Raw genomic sequence first — 16,878 nt, forward strand, 5'->3', positions numbered from 1 at the left:
TATTAGAGAATCTTTGTTCCATGCCTCAAACCACTGTAGACTTAGCACATTTGTAGTTGAAATCTTGTTATTCTAGATATTACTTAATATAATTTCTAATTAAGGGATGTCAAGTGTAGTGTTAGGGTTGAATTTTCTTTAATATTTACGGAAAGGTGACATCCCCTAAGTTCTGGCTGCTGCTAAAAGTGGTTTGGGAAGAAAGACTTTCATTCCCAGGCATCTCACTGGAATCCAACAGAAAAATGGGGGATGAAGTAAGGGACTGCAGGGACGGCTGAGTGGTTAGGAACATAGCCTAACGGACCGAGGTTCATCTTCCAGCACCCAAATGGCTGCTCACAACTGTCTCTAACTCCAGGTTCAGGGTGTCCAGTGCTCTCTTCTGGTCTCTGTGGGCACCAAGCACACACTGGTACATAGGCATACGTGCAAGCAGAGTGTTTATACACATAAAAAATTAAAGAATGACATAAATCATTGCTAAAATGAGTATAGTTATATTAGAAAAATTCTTGATAAGCATGATAGGATGCTGTGCAGTTGTTTTATTATTGCAGGCTAAAATTCTGTGAATTAGATTCCTGAACTATCAAGATAAATCTTTTTTTTTGTTTTTGCTTTTCAAGACAGGGTTTCTCTGTATATCCCTGACTGTCCTGGAACTTGCTCTGTAGACCAAGCTGACCTTGAAATTCAGAGATTCACCTGCCTCTGTCTCCTGAGTGCTAGAATTAAAGGAGTGTGCCACCAAAATCTTTTAAAAATATAATATTCACAAAATGCTATTTTACATTACTTGAATAATATGATTATACTTTAGTAATATGAAATCTGATTACATTATATTAGAAAATATTGCCATTTAAATTTGTAAGCTAAGAAACTCTGTGTAACTTGTACAAATTAACTTCTGTACTTGAACTAGCATTTTGCTCTTATTTGAGATTTTCTTCTCACGTGAAATTCACCATTAGCCAAGTTTAAGAGTATCTTATTTTTAAGGAGCTGGAGTAGTGGCTCAGTGATTTAGAGCACTTGTTGCTGAGGACACCTGGTTCAATTCCCAAAACCCACATGGTGGTTCACAAACATCTGATGCATTGTTCTTACCTCTGTGAATACCATGCATATAATGGTGTACATACATATGTGTAGGGAAAACATACATGCACATAAATAAAGCTGAAAAATAATTTTTTAAGAGAGTATTTTTAATGGCTCAGGCCTGTAATCCCAGCTGAGGCAGGAAGATCACAAGCCAAGAGCCAGCCTGGTCTGAGGACGCAGCTGCAGCTGAGTGGTAGAGTTTGTCTACCACGTGCAAGGCCTAGCTTCAGTCCTCAGCACTACAGTCAGTGTCTCTGACGTAGTTTAAGTTTCTCCCAGGACTTTCATGAAGTGTGCAGAGATCTAATACATGGACCACTTTTTGTCATGCCATCTGAGTTTCTCACAACCCAGAAGCTAAAGCCAACACTTTCTCAAAGATTAGTTAGTGCTGTCTCTATGGACTGCATATTAACATATACAGTTTGTCTTTGTACTGGTTTTTAAAGGCTCTTGATAGTCTTTAAATGTGATCAGCTCAATGCAGTAGGTTGCTAATATTTTTGATCCCTAAAATGGCATTGCGCTGTGAATAAGGTGGTATACTAAGAATTTGATGCTTAATCTTCACTAGTTTATGAGGAGCTACTATTGCTATCCAGATATTAGAGATGAGGACTGGGAAGCTTAGAGAGGTTGAAAACTTATTTATAGTTATCTAGTCTGTGCTAGAGTTTGAATTCGAACTGTGTAATCAGACTCCATAGTCTATGCTCTGAGCCTCTATACTCTTAGTTACAAAAGGAAAAGGACATATTACAGTATATAAGGTATTTTCATCTAATGTTAAGATTGAATATCTTCTTACTATTTAAAGGTTTTATTTCCCTTTTTTGTTTTTTATGTTTCTGTATGTCTTTTTCAGTTTGTCTCTCAGTCAAATTGCCAGCAGTTCCTGAACACCGTTTGGTTTGGACAGATGTCAGGTTACCGCCGTAAGCCCACCTGTAAGAAGATAATGACTGTTTTGACAGTTGGCATCTTCTGGCCAGTTTTGTCTCTATGTTATTTGATAGCTCCCAAATCTCAATTTGGCAGAATCATTCACACACCTTTTATGAAATTTATTATTCATGGAGCATCATATTTCACATTCTTGCTGTTACTAAATCTGTACTCACTAGTCTACAATGAAGACAAGAAAAATACAATGGGGCCAGCCCTTGAGAGAATAGACTACCTTCTCATACTGTGGATTATTGGTAAGTGTCAAGTGACTTTGAAAGATTTGCCTTGTTATTTAATATTCCTTGCTTGGTGACATTATGAACATGGAGTTCAATTTGCAATTTTGTCTTTTGTCACAGGTAAAATAAACATTTATTTATTTATTTCATGATCATTTATCTAATACTTTTTCTTTTTCAAGACAGGGTTTCTCTGAACCTGTCCTGGAACTAGCTCTTGTAGACCAGGCTGGCCTCGAACTCACAGAGATGTGCCTGCCTCTGCCTGCTGAGTGCTGAGATTAAAGGTGTGTGTCACCACCACCCAGTTTATCTCATACTTTTATGAAGGTTAATGTTCCTGATTTTATAACTTTGTATTCCTTAAATACATGAAATTTAAAACTATTTGGATTTGTTTACCTTCCTGCTTAAGAAGCTTCTCTACCGGGTGGAATTTTTCAATTTCCTCTGACACAGTAGTGTACTTGTGTAAATAAAGGCTAGCAATAAACCCTGGGTGTTATTCCTTAGGAATATCCACCTTATTTCTCACTGAGGGGTGGGACTTGGTGATTAGACCATGCTGGCTGGTCAGCAGGCCCTTGTGATCCTCCTGTTTCTGCTGTTGGTATTACATGTGTATGCTGCCACACCTGGCTTTGTGTGAGTGCTAGGACTCTAACTCAAATCATCATGCTTACACATAACTGAGCTTTGCAGCTTGTAGGTTAAAAGTTTATTTTTAAAAATTGTATTTATGTGTACATGTGTGCATGTACATGCACAGGTGCCAAAAGTCACAGTTGGATGAATGTGTTGCTCAGTTGTTCTCCACCTTGTTTTTTGAGACAGGTTGCTCACAGAACCTGGATTTCACCAATGTGGACAAGCTGGCTGGCTCTAGGGATCTGCCCGTCTTGGCCTCCACAGCACTAGGGTTACTGCTGTATGCTGATGCACTTGGCTTTTTATGTCTGTGCTGGCGATCTGAACTCACTTCCCCAATCTTGCATGGCAAGCAGTTTGTCCTTAGCCCTAAAAATCATTTATTCTTGGACTATATTAATGATTATTAAGCAGAAAGTATAATTTTTTATGAGTGAATGCTCTTTTGTATATGGCATATATTTTTTAGGTATCTTAAAACTTAAATTTCACTTTCAGATATCTTAACAACTATTTTGTTTCATTGTATCAGTGGTTTTATTACTAAGAATTTACCAAGTTTTGTAGTTATAATTCACTTTATATTATAAAGATGTTATTTGCATTGAGATTTAAAGAGCTCCCTTGTGATTCAGTCTGTAGGTCAGTTATTTGTCATGAAAATATAAGCTCTGAAGAAATGATAAGAGTTAGCCCTGCGTGGTGCATGGCCTTTAATCCCATCACTGGGAAGGCAGAGGCAGGCAGAGCCCATGAGTTCGAGGCCAGCCTGATCTACAAAGTGAGTTGCAGCACAATCTCTAAAAGCGACGGAGAAAGCCTGTCGTGAAAAACAAAACAAAACAAAACAAAACAAAAAAAAACAAACAAAAAAGGAAATGATAAGAGTTTGAAATAATAAATGTTTTTATTTTCTAAAAGACATTTTATGAGTTTTACATATTTAATAAATGTTTACATGACATTCTTCAGGGATTAATTGTCCTGGACCTTGTTGTTTTGGTGGAAAAGTAAGGGATTGTGTAGAACCTTATTGCTTATGTGTGGTCTTTTAGAGAATTCCTTTATTTTTTTTTCTTTCAAATTTTAAAAGCTTTTCACTAAAAGGCTCTCTTTTCCCTCCTGCCCCCCAGCTCAAGTGCCTTTGTAATACAGCTATAGTTAACCCAAGTGTTATAAACACTTGCTCTTCAAGTATTGTTTAGTTTATTATTGAATTAATGAATCTGCTGTTTTACTGTTTTAGGGATGATCTGGTCGGACATTAAGAGACTCTGGTATGAAGGGCTGGAAGACTTTTTAGAAGAGTCACGTAATCAGCTCAGCTTTGTCATGAATTCCCTCTACTTGGCAACCTTTGCCCTCAAAGTGGTGGCTCACAACAAGGTGACTGTTCACTGTCAATCAAAGATACAGACATTTATTTAAAGGACTAATATACTTAGCTATGTAACTCAGAGTTACTAGAAACCCAAATCTGTGTCTGGTGTGTTTTCATTTTAAAGTAATCTGTGTGGATCTAGTTGCTTACTTTTTTGGTAGTTTGAGTGGTTTACCTTTTCAGTGATGGTTACCTGCCATATGTTGGGTCCCATGGTTGGTGTTAGATGTACTGCATTTAATTTAATCCTCACAATTGATGGTTACCTACATATGCTTGATTCTGTGGTCGATGTTAGATATACTGTATCTAATTACATTCTCACAGGAATTCTTTAAGATTCTCCTTATCCTCATTTTGCAAATAAGAAAATGACTTAGAGATATTAGGCAACATACCTAAGATTATGGTGTTTTTTAAAAGGTGATTTAAATACAGATGCCAGGTATTTGCTTTCTACCAAGTGTCTTATTTCTTCATTTAGCTCATTTATCATATATACTTAAGACCTCTTCTAATTTTACACTCATCAATATTTATGGTTTCTCAGAGCCAGAAAATGTAATAAACTCTATGTTAGCTATGGGGTGTCACATTTAAGGAACTAAGATATATAACATTTCATGATTTTATTTTGGCTATTTATAGATTATATAAAGAGCAAAATGATTCTTACCGGCTTATTTAACATCTGTTTCCTAACATGTTGGTCGGAGAGAGATTCAATGACTGAAGTGAGAAGTTTCTAAAAAAAAATCAAAATTGGTCATATGTAAATGTATGGCCTGATAGTTGGGTCACATTCATTTTTCAGACTAAGTTCTTTAGTTCTAGAAGTAGTTTTCTAATCCAAACAGGACACATTGAGAGTGGAAGGATGTGTGGCTAACAGTCTCACAGAACAGCTGGGACAGGGAGATGCCCCATGTTTAGCTATAACAGTGCATTTTTCTACTTGAAAGAGGGGCAACTTTTGTGGTTTGCTTTAAATTCCTGAGTCAAATGTCTAGGTTTAGTATGGCATCTGATTAACTGACAGCATCCATTCTCACAATTTGTGTTATAAAATTTAAGGAAACCTGCCAATATTTCACTCATAAAAAGTGTAATAATAAGTGTTTTTGTTTTATTTTGCTTTTTAAAAAAATTTTATTTATTTTATGTGCTTTATCTGCAGTGTGCCTTTTTGCCAGAAGAGGGCATTAGATTCCACTATAGATGATTGTGAACCACCATGTGGTTGCTGGAAACTGAATTCAGGACCTCTGGAAGAGCAGCCAGTGCTCTTAACCACTGAGCTATATATCTCTAGCCCCTAATGATAAGTTTTATGACCTGTTGTGGTTTTTTTTTAACCAAAGCATTTCTTGTAAATTTCTGCATATAAAGTGCTATTTCCTAATATACGTGGAAAGCTTTCATTTGGCTAAAACATTATTTAAGTCTCCTACAAGAAGACAGTTTTCTTTCAGACATTTCATATGTCTCTTCATTTTCCTGATTGACTTTGGCTTCTCTTTCTGCCTACAGTTTCATGACTTTGCTGACCGGAAGGACTGGGATGCATTCCACCCTACACTTGTAGCAGAAGGGCTTTTTGCATTTGCAAACGTTTTGAGTTACCTTCGGCTCTTTTTTATGTATACAACCAGCTCGATTTTGGGTCCACTGCAGGTAAATAAAGGTCTTAAATAATGTTTGTTACATATCACTACTATTGTATCTGATTATTCACTTCAACACTGTTCTCATGATGTTAAAACTACACTTGGGATTTGAAAATGACTAGCAAGTACTTTGCTTCTGGCTCATAAGTAATTTTCTTTCAAGAATTGAAACTTTATCAAGCTGTGGTCCAATGGCCTTTGGTTCAATCAAGCTCTGGTCCTTTCTTCATTTTCTGGCCATAGATATCCTTAAAATAATTGTTATGCTTCACAGAAAGTAGTAACAAGTTGGGTGATGGTGGCACATGCCTTTAATCTCAGCAGTCACAGAGGCAGAGGCAGGCAGATCTCTGTGAGTTCAAGGCCAGCTTGGTCTACAAAGTGGGTTCCAGGACAGGTAGGGCTGTTACACAAAGAAACTTTGTCTCAACCCCCACTCCCCCAAAAAAGGAGTATCAAAAAAGTCTGTTTTTTTTTTTTACCAAAATAAAGTTCATATTTTAACTTTGAAAGATAGTTGACTTTTAATAAAAAATACTATCTATATGATTTTAATACTATCTATATGATATGTACACGTGGAATGAATAGCAATATGAACATAAAGACCAGGCTGGGAGAATGGAAATCCACTATTGTAAGGCTTTTTTTCAACTGTATACAAAGTGATATGATATCACTTAAAACTAGGCTGATAAGATGGGTGTCATAAACCCTAAGGCAATCTATGAAATAAAGCAGTTAGAGTTAATAAACCAACAGAGGACATGAAATGACATTTAAAATTATCAAAATAAGACAGTAAAAGAGAAAAAAGGAAAAAAGTCCAGATGAATTAAAGAGGAAGAAATAACATGATATATGTAAATAGTCAGTGCCGCCACAGTCCTGCTAAACACAGTCAGGTCTGTCGCAGCTGTGCCGCATGGCCTAGTACCAATTTCTGTCTTAGTTAAGGTTTATTGTTCTTTGTTTTTTTTTTTCTCTTTCTCTCTCTCTGATAAACACCATGACCCAAAGGAACTTGTAAAGGAAAGGGAATATTTAAGCTTAAAGTTCTACATCAAGGTCCATCATTGAAGAAAGTCAAAGCAGGAAGTCAAGGCAAAAACTTTGGAGCAGGAACTGAGGCAGAAGCCATTGGAGGATGTTAGTTCCTGATTTGTTCCTCATGAATTTTTTTTTTTTTTTGTAGGCCAAAGATAAATCCTAGTTGGGACATGTATGTGCTTTTTTCATGTACTATTGAGTTTGGTTTGATAGTATTTGGGTAAAGACATTTTTCTTTTATAATTTTTATTACATTTGCTTTTTTTAAAAAAATATTTTGGTGTATGGGTACTGTCTTGGTCAGTGTTTTATTGTTGTAAAGAGACACCATGACCAAGGCAACACTTATAAAAGAAAACATTTAATTAGGGGCTTGCTTACAGTTTCAGAGGGTTAGTCCATTATCAGCATAGTGGGGAACATGACAACACACAGTAGACTTGACCCTGGAGCTGAGAGCTTTACATTTTGATCCACAGGCAGCAGGGACAGGGAGGGAGAGTAGGGAGAAGGCTATGAGGAGGTGGAGAGGGAGAAAGACAAGGCACAGAGACAGAGAGACAGCGACTGGGCCTGACATGGGCTTTTGAAGGCTCAAAGCCCACTCCCAGTGATAGACCTCCAACAAGGCCATGCCTTCTAATCCATTCAAGCAGTTCCACTAGCAGTGGCCAAGCATTCAAGTATATAAGACTATGGGTGCTATTTTTATTCAGATCACCATATATGTGCATGTTCCATAGCATGTGAGTTCTACAGACCTAACTCAATTGTCTGACCAGGCAGCACGTGCCTTTATCTGCTGAGCCATCTTACTGGCCCTTATTTTGGTAAAGCATTTTATACGTTTATTGCAGGGATATTTAAGCCTATATCACTATTTTCTTATAGTCTTTGTCTGCAGTTGGCATCAGGGTGATATAAATGATATTTTTATCATTGGCCTTATAAAATGAATTAAACATTTTCCAAATTCTTCACAATGGATTTGTATTAAATTTTAGAAAACATTTCATAGTTTTTCACTGAAGTCATCTGATCCTTGTTAAGAGATTTTTATTATTGATTCAGTTTTTTCAGTGGTTATGGATCTATCCAGACTGTCTCTATCTTCATGACTTACTATTGAGGTTGTATATATCTAGGAATCTGTCTATTTGGATTACTCAATTTGTTGTTCATAGTAGTATCTTATGATCGCCCCATTTGCTTTCTCTCTCTCTGTCATTCTCTTACTCTTTGCCTCTTTCTTTTTTCAGTTAAAATTTATGTATGTGTTCATTTGTACGTACACATATGTATGGAGGTCCGAAGTTGATTTCACATGTCTCTCTTGATTGCCCTCCACCTTATTTTTTTAAAACGGGGTTTCTCAGTGAAGTTGGTGCGCATTGACTGCCTGTATTGTGTGGCCAGTGAGCTTTGGAATCTGTCTCTCTCCTTTTTCTTCCTTGCAAATGACCACACCTGGCATTTTTGCATGGTTACTGGGGATCCTCATGCTGTGTAGGAGGCATATTATTGGTGACCCATGTCCCCAGCCCACTTTTCTCTCTCTTAGGTGTTGACGGAGGTTTCTGTCCCACCCCGTCCCACAGCTGTTCATTCCCAAAGAAACACACAGAGGTCTACATTAATCGTAAACTGGTTGGTATATTAGCTCAGGCTTCTTAACTCTTATAACTTATATTAGCCCATAATTCTGGTTTGTGTTAGCCACGTGCCTTGGTACCTTTTTCAGCGAGGCATTTCATCTTGCTTCCTCTACGTCTGGATGATGGCTGCAGACTGAATCTTTTCTCTTCCCAGAATTCTCCTGTTCTCATTGCCTCACCTCTACTTCCTGCCTGGTTGTCCTGCCTATACTTCCTCCCTGGCTACTAGCCAATCAGCATTTTATTAAACAAGTACAAGAAACAAATTTTTACAGTCCCTGGGCTCTGTGATCCTACTGCCTCAACCTCTGGTGCCAGAGAGCAGATGCGCTCCACCACACCCAGCTTTATTTCTATTGTTCTGACAGCCAAGAGTGTTTTTCCTCAGTCTGCACTAAAATGAACTCTTTTGTAAACCTCTGTGTTGATAGTTTAATTCCCTTTTTTGTTTCTTTACACTTTCATTTTTGTGATAATAGCATATTTACAAAATGTCATAATGCTTATGACCTTTCCGTCCTCAAGCTGTTTACCTATCACATGCATGTTTAGTATTCCAGACAGGGCCCACTACTGTGATATCCACTGTACTATTTTTAGTTCTGTATTATAAGAACTAACGTCAGTTTCTGGTGTCTCCCACTGTAGTAGCTCACCTTACTATTCAAGTTGGTTATACTTATTTTTTAATTAGTTGTCTTAAGTTTTTTAAAAATTAAGATTATGTCACTGTAAGTAGTTACTTTAAAAAACTGTATTTATAAATAAGTGAATAGTGCCAGATATTTTTTCAAAGGTCATTTTTCCTGAAGTTGTCAAAAGCAATTGCTTTATTACTGCCTTAGCACATTTCCTGCTGACTTAGGTGTAGGATGAATTCTAATTGGTCTTAATAATAAAAACTCAGAGTCAGCCACCAGGGGTGAAAGCTGAAGGATTATGAAGCAGAGTGACCAGCCCACTTGAGAATTCTTACCTCTACCAGTGCTCAGACCACAGGGCTGATCCTGTCCTCAGACTGACTGCTCCTCAGGCTGCACTACTCTCCTGTCTCTCCCCCCACACACACACACCCTGCCTTATATTCCTCTCTCCGCCCAGCCATATCACTCCTGTCTCCACCTCCCTAGTGCTGGGATTAAAGTCTGGGATTCCGAGTGCTGGGATCACTTTTGTGTGATCTGTTTCTCTTTTAGACAGATTCAATCTTGTGTAGCCCAGGGTGGCCTTAAACTAACAGAGATCCATCTGTCCCCTGAGTCCTGAGATTAAAGGTGTGTGTCACCACTGCCTGGCCGCAAGTGGCTTAGCTTTGTATTCTAATCTTCAGGCTAGCTTTATTTGTTAAAACACATACAAAATATCACTACACTTAGGTATGATTATATTATGAATATTCACAGTCTGAATGAATGGCTTTGTTTTCCTAAGTGACCTACTAGAATTACTTCTAGTACATTAAAAAGGAAAACACATTTCTTCTCTTTCTCACATATTTTGAGGCCAGTTTGGTCTACAGAACAAGGTCCAGGACAGCCAGTGCTTCCCAGAGAAACCCTGTCTCAAAAACCAAACAATCAAAACACACAACACACACTCACACACACACACAAACCCACAAATATTCCAATTTTTTTTTAAAAAATCAAGATTTGTTAAAACTACCTAATCTTCAGACACTGGAGGAGTATTAAAGAAAATAAAATTTGCCTTGAATAAAGCTGGGTTTGTTGGTTTTGCTTCATTTTGTTTTCCTACAGCTGGAGTTTTGATGTTCTTAACATACTGAAATATTTCAGACAGGTGAAATAATGGATATGACTTGTGGCTCGTGTGTTAGTCTTCCTTTTGATCCTGGGTAATTTTATATTAAATAAATAGTTGTCCCAACAGTTTTAATGTACACCTTGTGATATGTCTACAGATTTCGATGGGACAGATGTTACAAGATTTTGGGAAATTTCTGGGGATGTTCCTTCTTGTTCTATTTTCCTTCACAATTGGACTGACACAACTGTATGACAAGGGGTACACTCCCAAAGAGCAGAAGGACTGTGTCGGCATCTTCTGTGAACAACAAAGCAACGACACCTTTCACTCGTGAGTAGCTTCAGATCTTACTAGATGGACTTTCTGCTGCTGAGTTCTGTATGGGTTAGTCATTGCATGAATAGAGCTTAAATTTATCTTTTTCCCCCCTTTCTTCTGAGACAGGGTTTCTCTGTAGCTTTAGAGCCTATCTTGGAACTAGCTTTTGTAGACCAGACTATACTTGAACTCACAGAGATCTGCCTGCTTCTGCCTCCTGAGTGCTGGGATTAAAGGTGTGTGACACCAAAGCCCTGCTACTTAAACTGATCTTTTAAAAAGTCCTTTTTAAATGTCTGTAAGCTTTAACAAATGCTCATTTTTCATCATCTTTACCTATAGGACCTTCAATAGTAAATCCAAGTCATTGCATGTGTCTTCTCTACTGAAGTTTGTCTGAACAGAACTCTTGACAAATTTATATTCTTAGCACTTTGGGAAGTTTCTTTTATTCATCCCATATATTAGAATGCTCAGCATTTCTGCCCCCAAACTATTAAATACCTGTAGAAGCTATTGGTTGCTATTACAGCCCAGAGCATTCATGTTTTCAACACTTCATGAGAGGTCACTAGAATTCAGAATCCTTAGACCTTAAGGGCCAGTCCCCCACTTGATCATAAAGAATGGTACAGCCACTATAAAGTAAACAGAATACTTCCCCTCAGGCTCCTTTTCCAGTGCTGGGGATCCAAGCCAGGGTTCTGTATGTGCTAGCAAGTGCTAACCACCAGAGAGCTGCATCCCCAGTCTTATTCTCCTCAGCCTTCAATAGAATACGGATGAGTATGTACTGCATATCTGTTGTGTTCATATTGGGTGCCACAGTTCTTTAGGTACTTTGTATGTCTTCCCATTTGAAGAATAAAATTTCTGGGCTAACCAGGATAAACAGGTAATAGGGATGATCATATAGGACCTTGCTGTCTGATTTGGGGCTATTGCGATACAGTCATCTGAAGGTTGAAGCAAAGGACTGGATCTAACTAGATAACCTATGAACTGCTGTGTTGAGACTAGAAAGACAGCATAAATAAATAAATAAATAAATAAATAAATAAATAAAATAAGAATAATATTTTTGAGTGTGTTTTCTCATTTAAAATAAGACTTTAGAGGCTGGAAAGATGACTTAGTGGTTAAGAGCACTTACTATTGTTGCAGAGGACCTGGGTTTCTACCTGATGGTTCACAACTATAACTTCAGTTCCAGGGGATCTGGTGCCTCTTCTGCCCTCTGTGACATCATGCATACATGTGATGCACATATATGCACTCAGGCACACACACATAAAACAGAAATAACATTTAAAAATGACTATATGTACTGTGGAAGTAAAAATAACACAACAAAATTATTTTATAATGCATTATACAAAATTATTAATGGTTCATATGTATAATTTTGATATAAATGCATTATCTGTTCTTGCTAATTAATTCCTTTTTAAACAGACTATACTTGCCCTTACAGGTTCATTGGCACCTGCTTTGCTTTGTTCTGGTACATTTTCTCCTTAGCACACGTGGCCATCTTTGTCACAAGGTTTAGCTATGGAGAAGAACTGCAGTCTTTCGTTGGAGCTGTGATTGTTGGAACTTACAATGTTGTGGTTGTGATCGTGCTTACGAAGCTGCTGGTAGCCATGCTTCATAAGAGCTTTCAGTTGATAGCAGTAAGTGCTCTCTCCAAATCACATGAAATGCATGAAATCAAATCACTGAAGATTATAGAATTATGGAATTAAATATAGATTTTAAAATTGCACATCTTTGGCCAATTTTTAATCTGTAAGGTGTGGTGACATTTAGACAGTTTTAATCAATATTTTCTCCAACCTGTCCATATGCGCTCAAATTTGTGTTTGTGTTCTTTTTTTTTATCCTGCTTTTTCTTTGCCTCATAGAATCATGAGGATAAAGAATGGAAGTTTGCTCGAGCAAAGCTATGGCTTAGCTACTTTGATGACAAATGTACACTGCCCCCACCTTTCAACATTATTCCTTCACCAAAGACTATCTGCTATATGATCAGTAGCCTCAGTAAGTGGGTTTGCTCTCACACATCGAAAGGCAAGGTCAAGCGGCAAAACAGTTTAAAGGTGAGAAATTAGAAGCTTGAATTGCACCATAGTTTTACAATTGCTAATTTCACTTTTATTTTTTCTTTGTTTTATTTTTTTGAGATGTAGTCTTACTGACTATATAGCCATGGCTGACATTGGAACTTACTATGTAAACCAGGCTGGCTTCAGATTTGCAGCAATCCTCCTGTCTGCCCACCATAGGCTGGGATGATGGGTATGTGCCACCATGCCCAGTTCAGGTGTTTGTTACAGGATACTTCATCACACTGTGACCCCGAGAGATTGCCTTATTTACTGGAAAAACCTGTTTCTAACTGTGGTATGGCTCAGACCTGGCACAAACCTTTAATCCAAGAGCATTCTGTTTAAATATTTTAAACAGGATTTAATATTTAACTATAGATCAGGAGGCTGAGCAAGTAGCCAGTTGACAGAAAGTGAAGATAGGATTATTAAGAAAAGACTATAGAGAGTAAGAGGGAGTCAGGAGGATAGATAGGGAGACGCACAGGAAGTAGAAGGGAGGAACATCCAGTTTGAGAAATCTTGTTTGAGACAGAGGAGGAGAAGTTGGGAAGCCTCTGGGCTGTCAGCTAAGAAGGAAGGAAGGTTGTTTGAGTACTTTCTCTGCCTCTCTGAGCTAGCGGGTTTTCCACCTCAGCATCTGGCTCCCGAGTCTTCTTTCTTTGGTAAAATCAAACAATTGATATTTTTGTTAAAAAACAACTAAAACACAAATATGAAAGTTTGATAAGGGTCATCCTCACGTATTTTCCACTGTATCCCTAATGGATGCTGTATCTAATATAAAGATTCAATAAATAATTGAGAATAAGAAATAAAACTAAGGAATTTTGGATTGGTTTGGTTCTTTTCTTAGTTTTCAAATTTCCCTAACATATGTACTCTTATCCCATAGTATTTCACTGTAGATTTAAAGAATAACTATTAGTTCATACCATTTTTAGGTCTTGAAAGTTACTCGGTGTATTTCTTATCTAGTACATGCTGCTTGTAAACCAAGGATTGGTAAGTTTCCTAAAGGACCAGAGAGTAAATATTTTACACTTTGTAAATCAAGCAAAACAAAAACACCATCTAAGAAGTTATGGAAGAGAAATTTTTTCCAAAAAACTTAAAGATGAAATAAAAATATAACAGCTAAGTAACAGTCACTGTAAGAAGTTACCAGGGAAAACAGATTTCTCTGTGGTAGGGCTAAAACTTTGCTTAATTCAAGTTAAAAATTGAGTTGTTCATTATAAAATTGATTGCAGAATTCATCTTTAAACCATTCTTGACTCACAAGGAAAGAAAGACAGGAAGTGGGCTGTTGACTTAAGTGGTAGTTTGTGAATCTGTTGTAGACTGAGCATTACTGAGACTAAATTTGGGCTAAAGGAGAGTGAATGGGGCCAGTACGTAGGCTATATTGTTTTAAACGTGTACTGATTATGATTTTTACCAAAGTAAATGGTCCTCTAAATGTGTTGAAAATGTGTATCTGTGAATATATTTAAAGTTTACCTCATTTAAATATTGTCTGTGGGGCTGGAGAATGGTTTGGTTGTAGACATTTGCCTAGCATGTGTGTAGCCCTGAACTCACTCCTCAGTTGTGCAAATACATATGTATATATGAATGTGTATACATATTTTCTTACATATAAATGAATGTACTTACACATACTTTGTTATGCAGTCATTGTACCATGTGATTACTTGTTTTGAAGGAGTGGAGAAACTTGAAGCAAAAGAGAGACGAGAACTACCAGAAAGTGATGTGCTGCCTAGTGCATCGTTACCTGACATCTATGCGACAGAAGATGCAGAGCACAGACCAGGCCACTGTGGAGAATCTCAATGAACTGCGCCAAGATCTGTCAAAATTCCGAAATGAAATAAGGGATTTGCTTGGCTTTCGGACTTCTAAATATGCTATGTTTTATCCAAGAAATTAATCATTTTCTAATAACAAATCTGAAAGACTGTATTTGCATACCTTACAACTAAACTAATAAGATATATATGGACCTAAACAATTACACAAAAGCCATTCTTTAAATATTTATAGCATAAATATATGTCATGTAAAATATGTATATAGAGTTAGTTTTTTAAAACCTGCCTATGGCTTTTTGTAGAAGCAAAACACAATAAGTAAATGGTTTTGTTAGCATGCTCTTGGATTTTCTTAGTTTGTCAGTGCTTAAAATTTGTAATGTTTGAGGGGCAGCTATCAGTGTACACATTGCCCACTCCCTTTTATAAAATGAATATCAGCAAATGCAGCTACCTTAAGAGACACTTGAAATGTAGAGTTCACAATGTTTAAAATCTCCTGCTTTAGGAGTTCACACAGAGTTCAGTATTTATTAAGAGTATAGTTTTGTCTAAAATACCACATTTTTTCTTTCGCTATAATGTTAAGCAACAAAGAAAAGTCTCTAATGAATATCTGAATTTAAGTCAGGCATGGTGGCACACACCTTTAATCCCAGCACTCAGAAGGCAGAAGCAGGCAGATCTTGGAGTTCAAGGCCAGCTTGGTCTACAGAGTGAGTTCCAGGACAACTGGGGCTATACAGAAAAATCCTGTCTCAAAAAACAAACAAAATTAATTTATTTAGTTCAATCAATCTAAATTCACCTTCTTTTTATTGTTTTGTTGTATTTTACTTTTACATGGTTACAATAATTTTATATTTTTAATTTTGTTTCTTGACTTAACATTTTATACATAGTTCTCTGTATTGAGATAGTTCATATATTTAAATATTTATAGAATTCTGTGATTTTTGAAAAAAAAAGAGTAGACATCTTTTAGCCATAGAATATTTGTTCATATTTATGCATTTGCAAAGTTACTTCTCTAGGCATTTGGTTAGTTTTAACTTTTCCTTCAAACTTTTCAGGCTTGAGTAAGTTGCAAAGTATAAGCTGCTTGTCTTCATGTGTGGTCACAATGGGTAGGACTGGAGAGCATCTGGGCCTTGAAAAAAGCTGCTTCAAGTTCAGATGAAGGTTCTTGAGCTCTCTTCTGAAGTGTTGACCACAGATTTAACACAGCTTTTAGAAAAGTGACTTCATGCTTGCTGCTTGAGCTGTAAAGTATTGTTTTTTCAATTTGAAAATAAAAAGTGTATCTGACCTCTTTCGGTGTTCATATGAGGGTGTGGCTGAAGGTCTCCCCAGCTGTTGCACAGACACTCCTGCAGCATGGCCAGTGAGGAATGCGCCTTTGTTTTCTTAGCTGAGTGGCAGCTGGTGTTGAGGGTGCACAGGGTGCATGCAGTCCTTGGCCTACCCAGGGGGCGTCTGAGTAATCTAGTGTTCGGTTTCATGTTGCTTTACATGTTTTTAATGTTCAGGTTTAAGTGTTCCCTCTTTGGGGCAAATTCTTATAAAAATGTTTATTGTAAAATTATATATTTTGTCTACAATGGAATTATGCACTTCCCTATTGGGATTTTATATCAGGATTTTTAGTCATTCTAAAAAATACCTAATTATTAAAAAAATTTATAGAGTGCCTACTGTGTGCATGAATTACTGATGAGGTATATTTTGAATGACAGCATATTGTAAGAAAAAAGGTGAATAAAATTTGACATTAGATTATAAATTGATAGAGCATTAGCATTTTACTTATTATTGCTTGCTTTTTATTTTTTAGTTACTTTATTTTAAATATGTGAATATTTTGCCTGTGTGTGTATATTTGTTTACCATGCATGTGCTTGGTATTTACAGAAACCAGAAGAAGGTGTTGGATCCCTTGTAACTAGAGTAACAGACATTTGTGAATTGCTGTGTGGCTGCTGGGAACTGAACTTAGGTCCTTTGGAAGAATGGCCAGTGCTCTTAACCAATGAGCCATCTCTCTAACCTTTCATCTGCTTTTTAAGTTTGCGATACAAGGATAGCAAGACAGCTCAGTGGGGAAAGATGCTTACCTGATGACCCGAGCTCAACCCCCTCCACCCACGTAGAGGAGAGGCCCCCA

The 16,878-nt window shown here is 37.1% G+C and overlaps 1 protein-coding gene across 5 annotated transcripts in view; it reads left to right on the forward strand.

Moving 5' to 3' along the window:
• The window catches only part of Trpc1 (transient receptor potential cation channel subfamily C member 1), a 52,768-nt gene extending 36,303 nt beyond the window's left edge, over positions 1–16,465 (forward strand). For all 5 annotated transcript variants that reach the window (XM_050157306.1, XM_050157307.1, XM_050157308.1 and 2 more), the window contains 7 exons: positions 1,976–2,312; positions 4,192–4,331; positions 5,857–6,000; positions 10,623–10,798; positions 12,261–12,462; positions 12,694–12,888; positions 14,606–16,465. In XM_050157306.1, coding sequence (XP_050013263.1) covers positions 1,976–2,312; positions 4,192–4,331; positions 5,857–6,000; positions 10,623–10,798; positions 12,261–12,462; positions 12,694–12,888; positions 14,606–14,833 — 1,422 coding nt within the window. In that variant the 3' untranslated portion in view covers positions 14,834–16,465. The remainder of the gene's footprint in view (positions 1–1,975; positions 2,313–4,191; positions 4,332–5,856; positions 6,001–10,622; positions 10,799–12,260; positions 12,463–12,693; positions 12,889–14,605) is intronic.
• Positions 16,466–16,878: the final 413 nt, after the last annotated feature.

The sequence above is a fragment of the Alexandromys fortis genome, unplaced genomic scaffold (genome assembly GCF_014885135.2).
Source record: "Alexandromys fortis isolate MF-2015 unplaced genomic scaffold, M_Fortis_MF-2015_v1.1 scaffold_85, whole genome shotgun sequence".
In the NCBI taxonomy this organism is placed as follows: domain Eukaryota; kingdom Metazoa; phylum Chordata; class Mammalia; order Rodentia; family Cricetidae; genus Alexandromys; species Alexandromys fortis.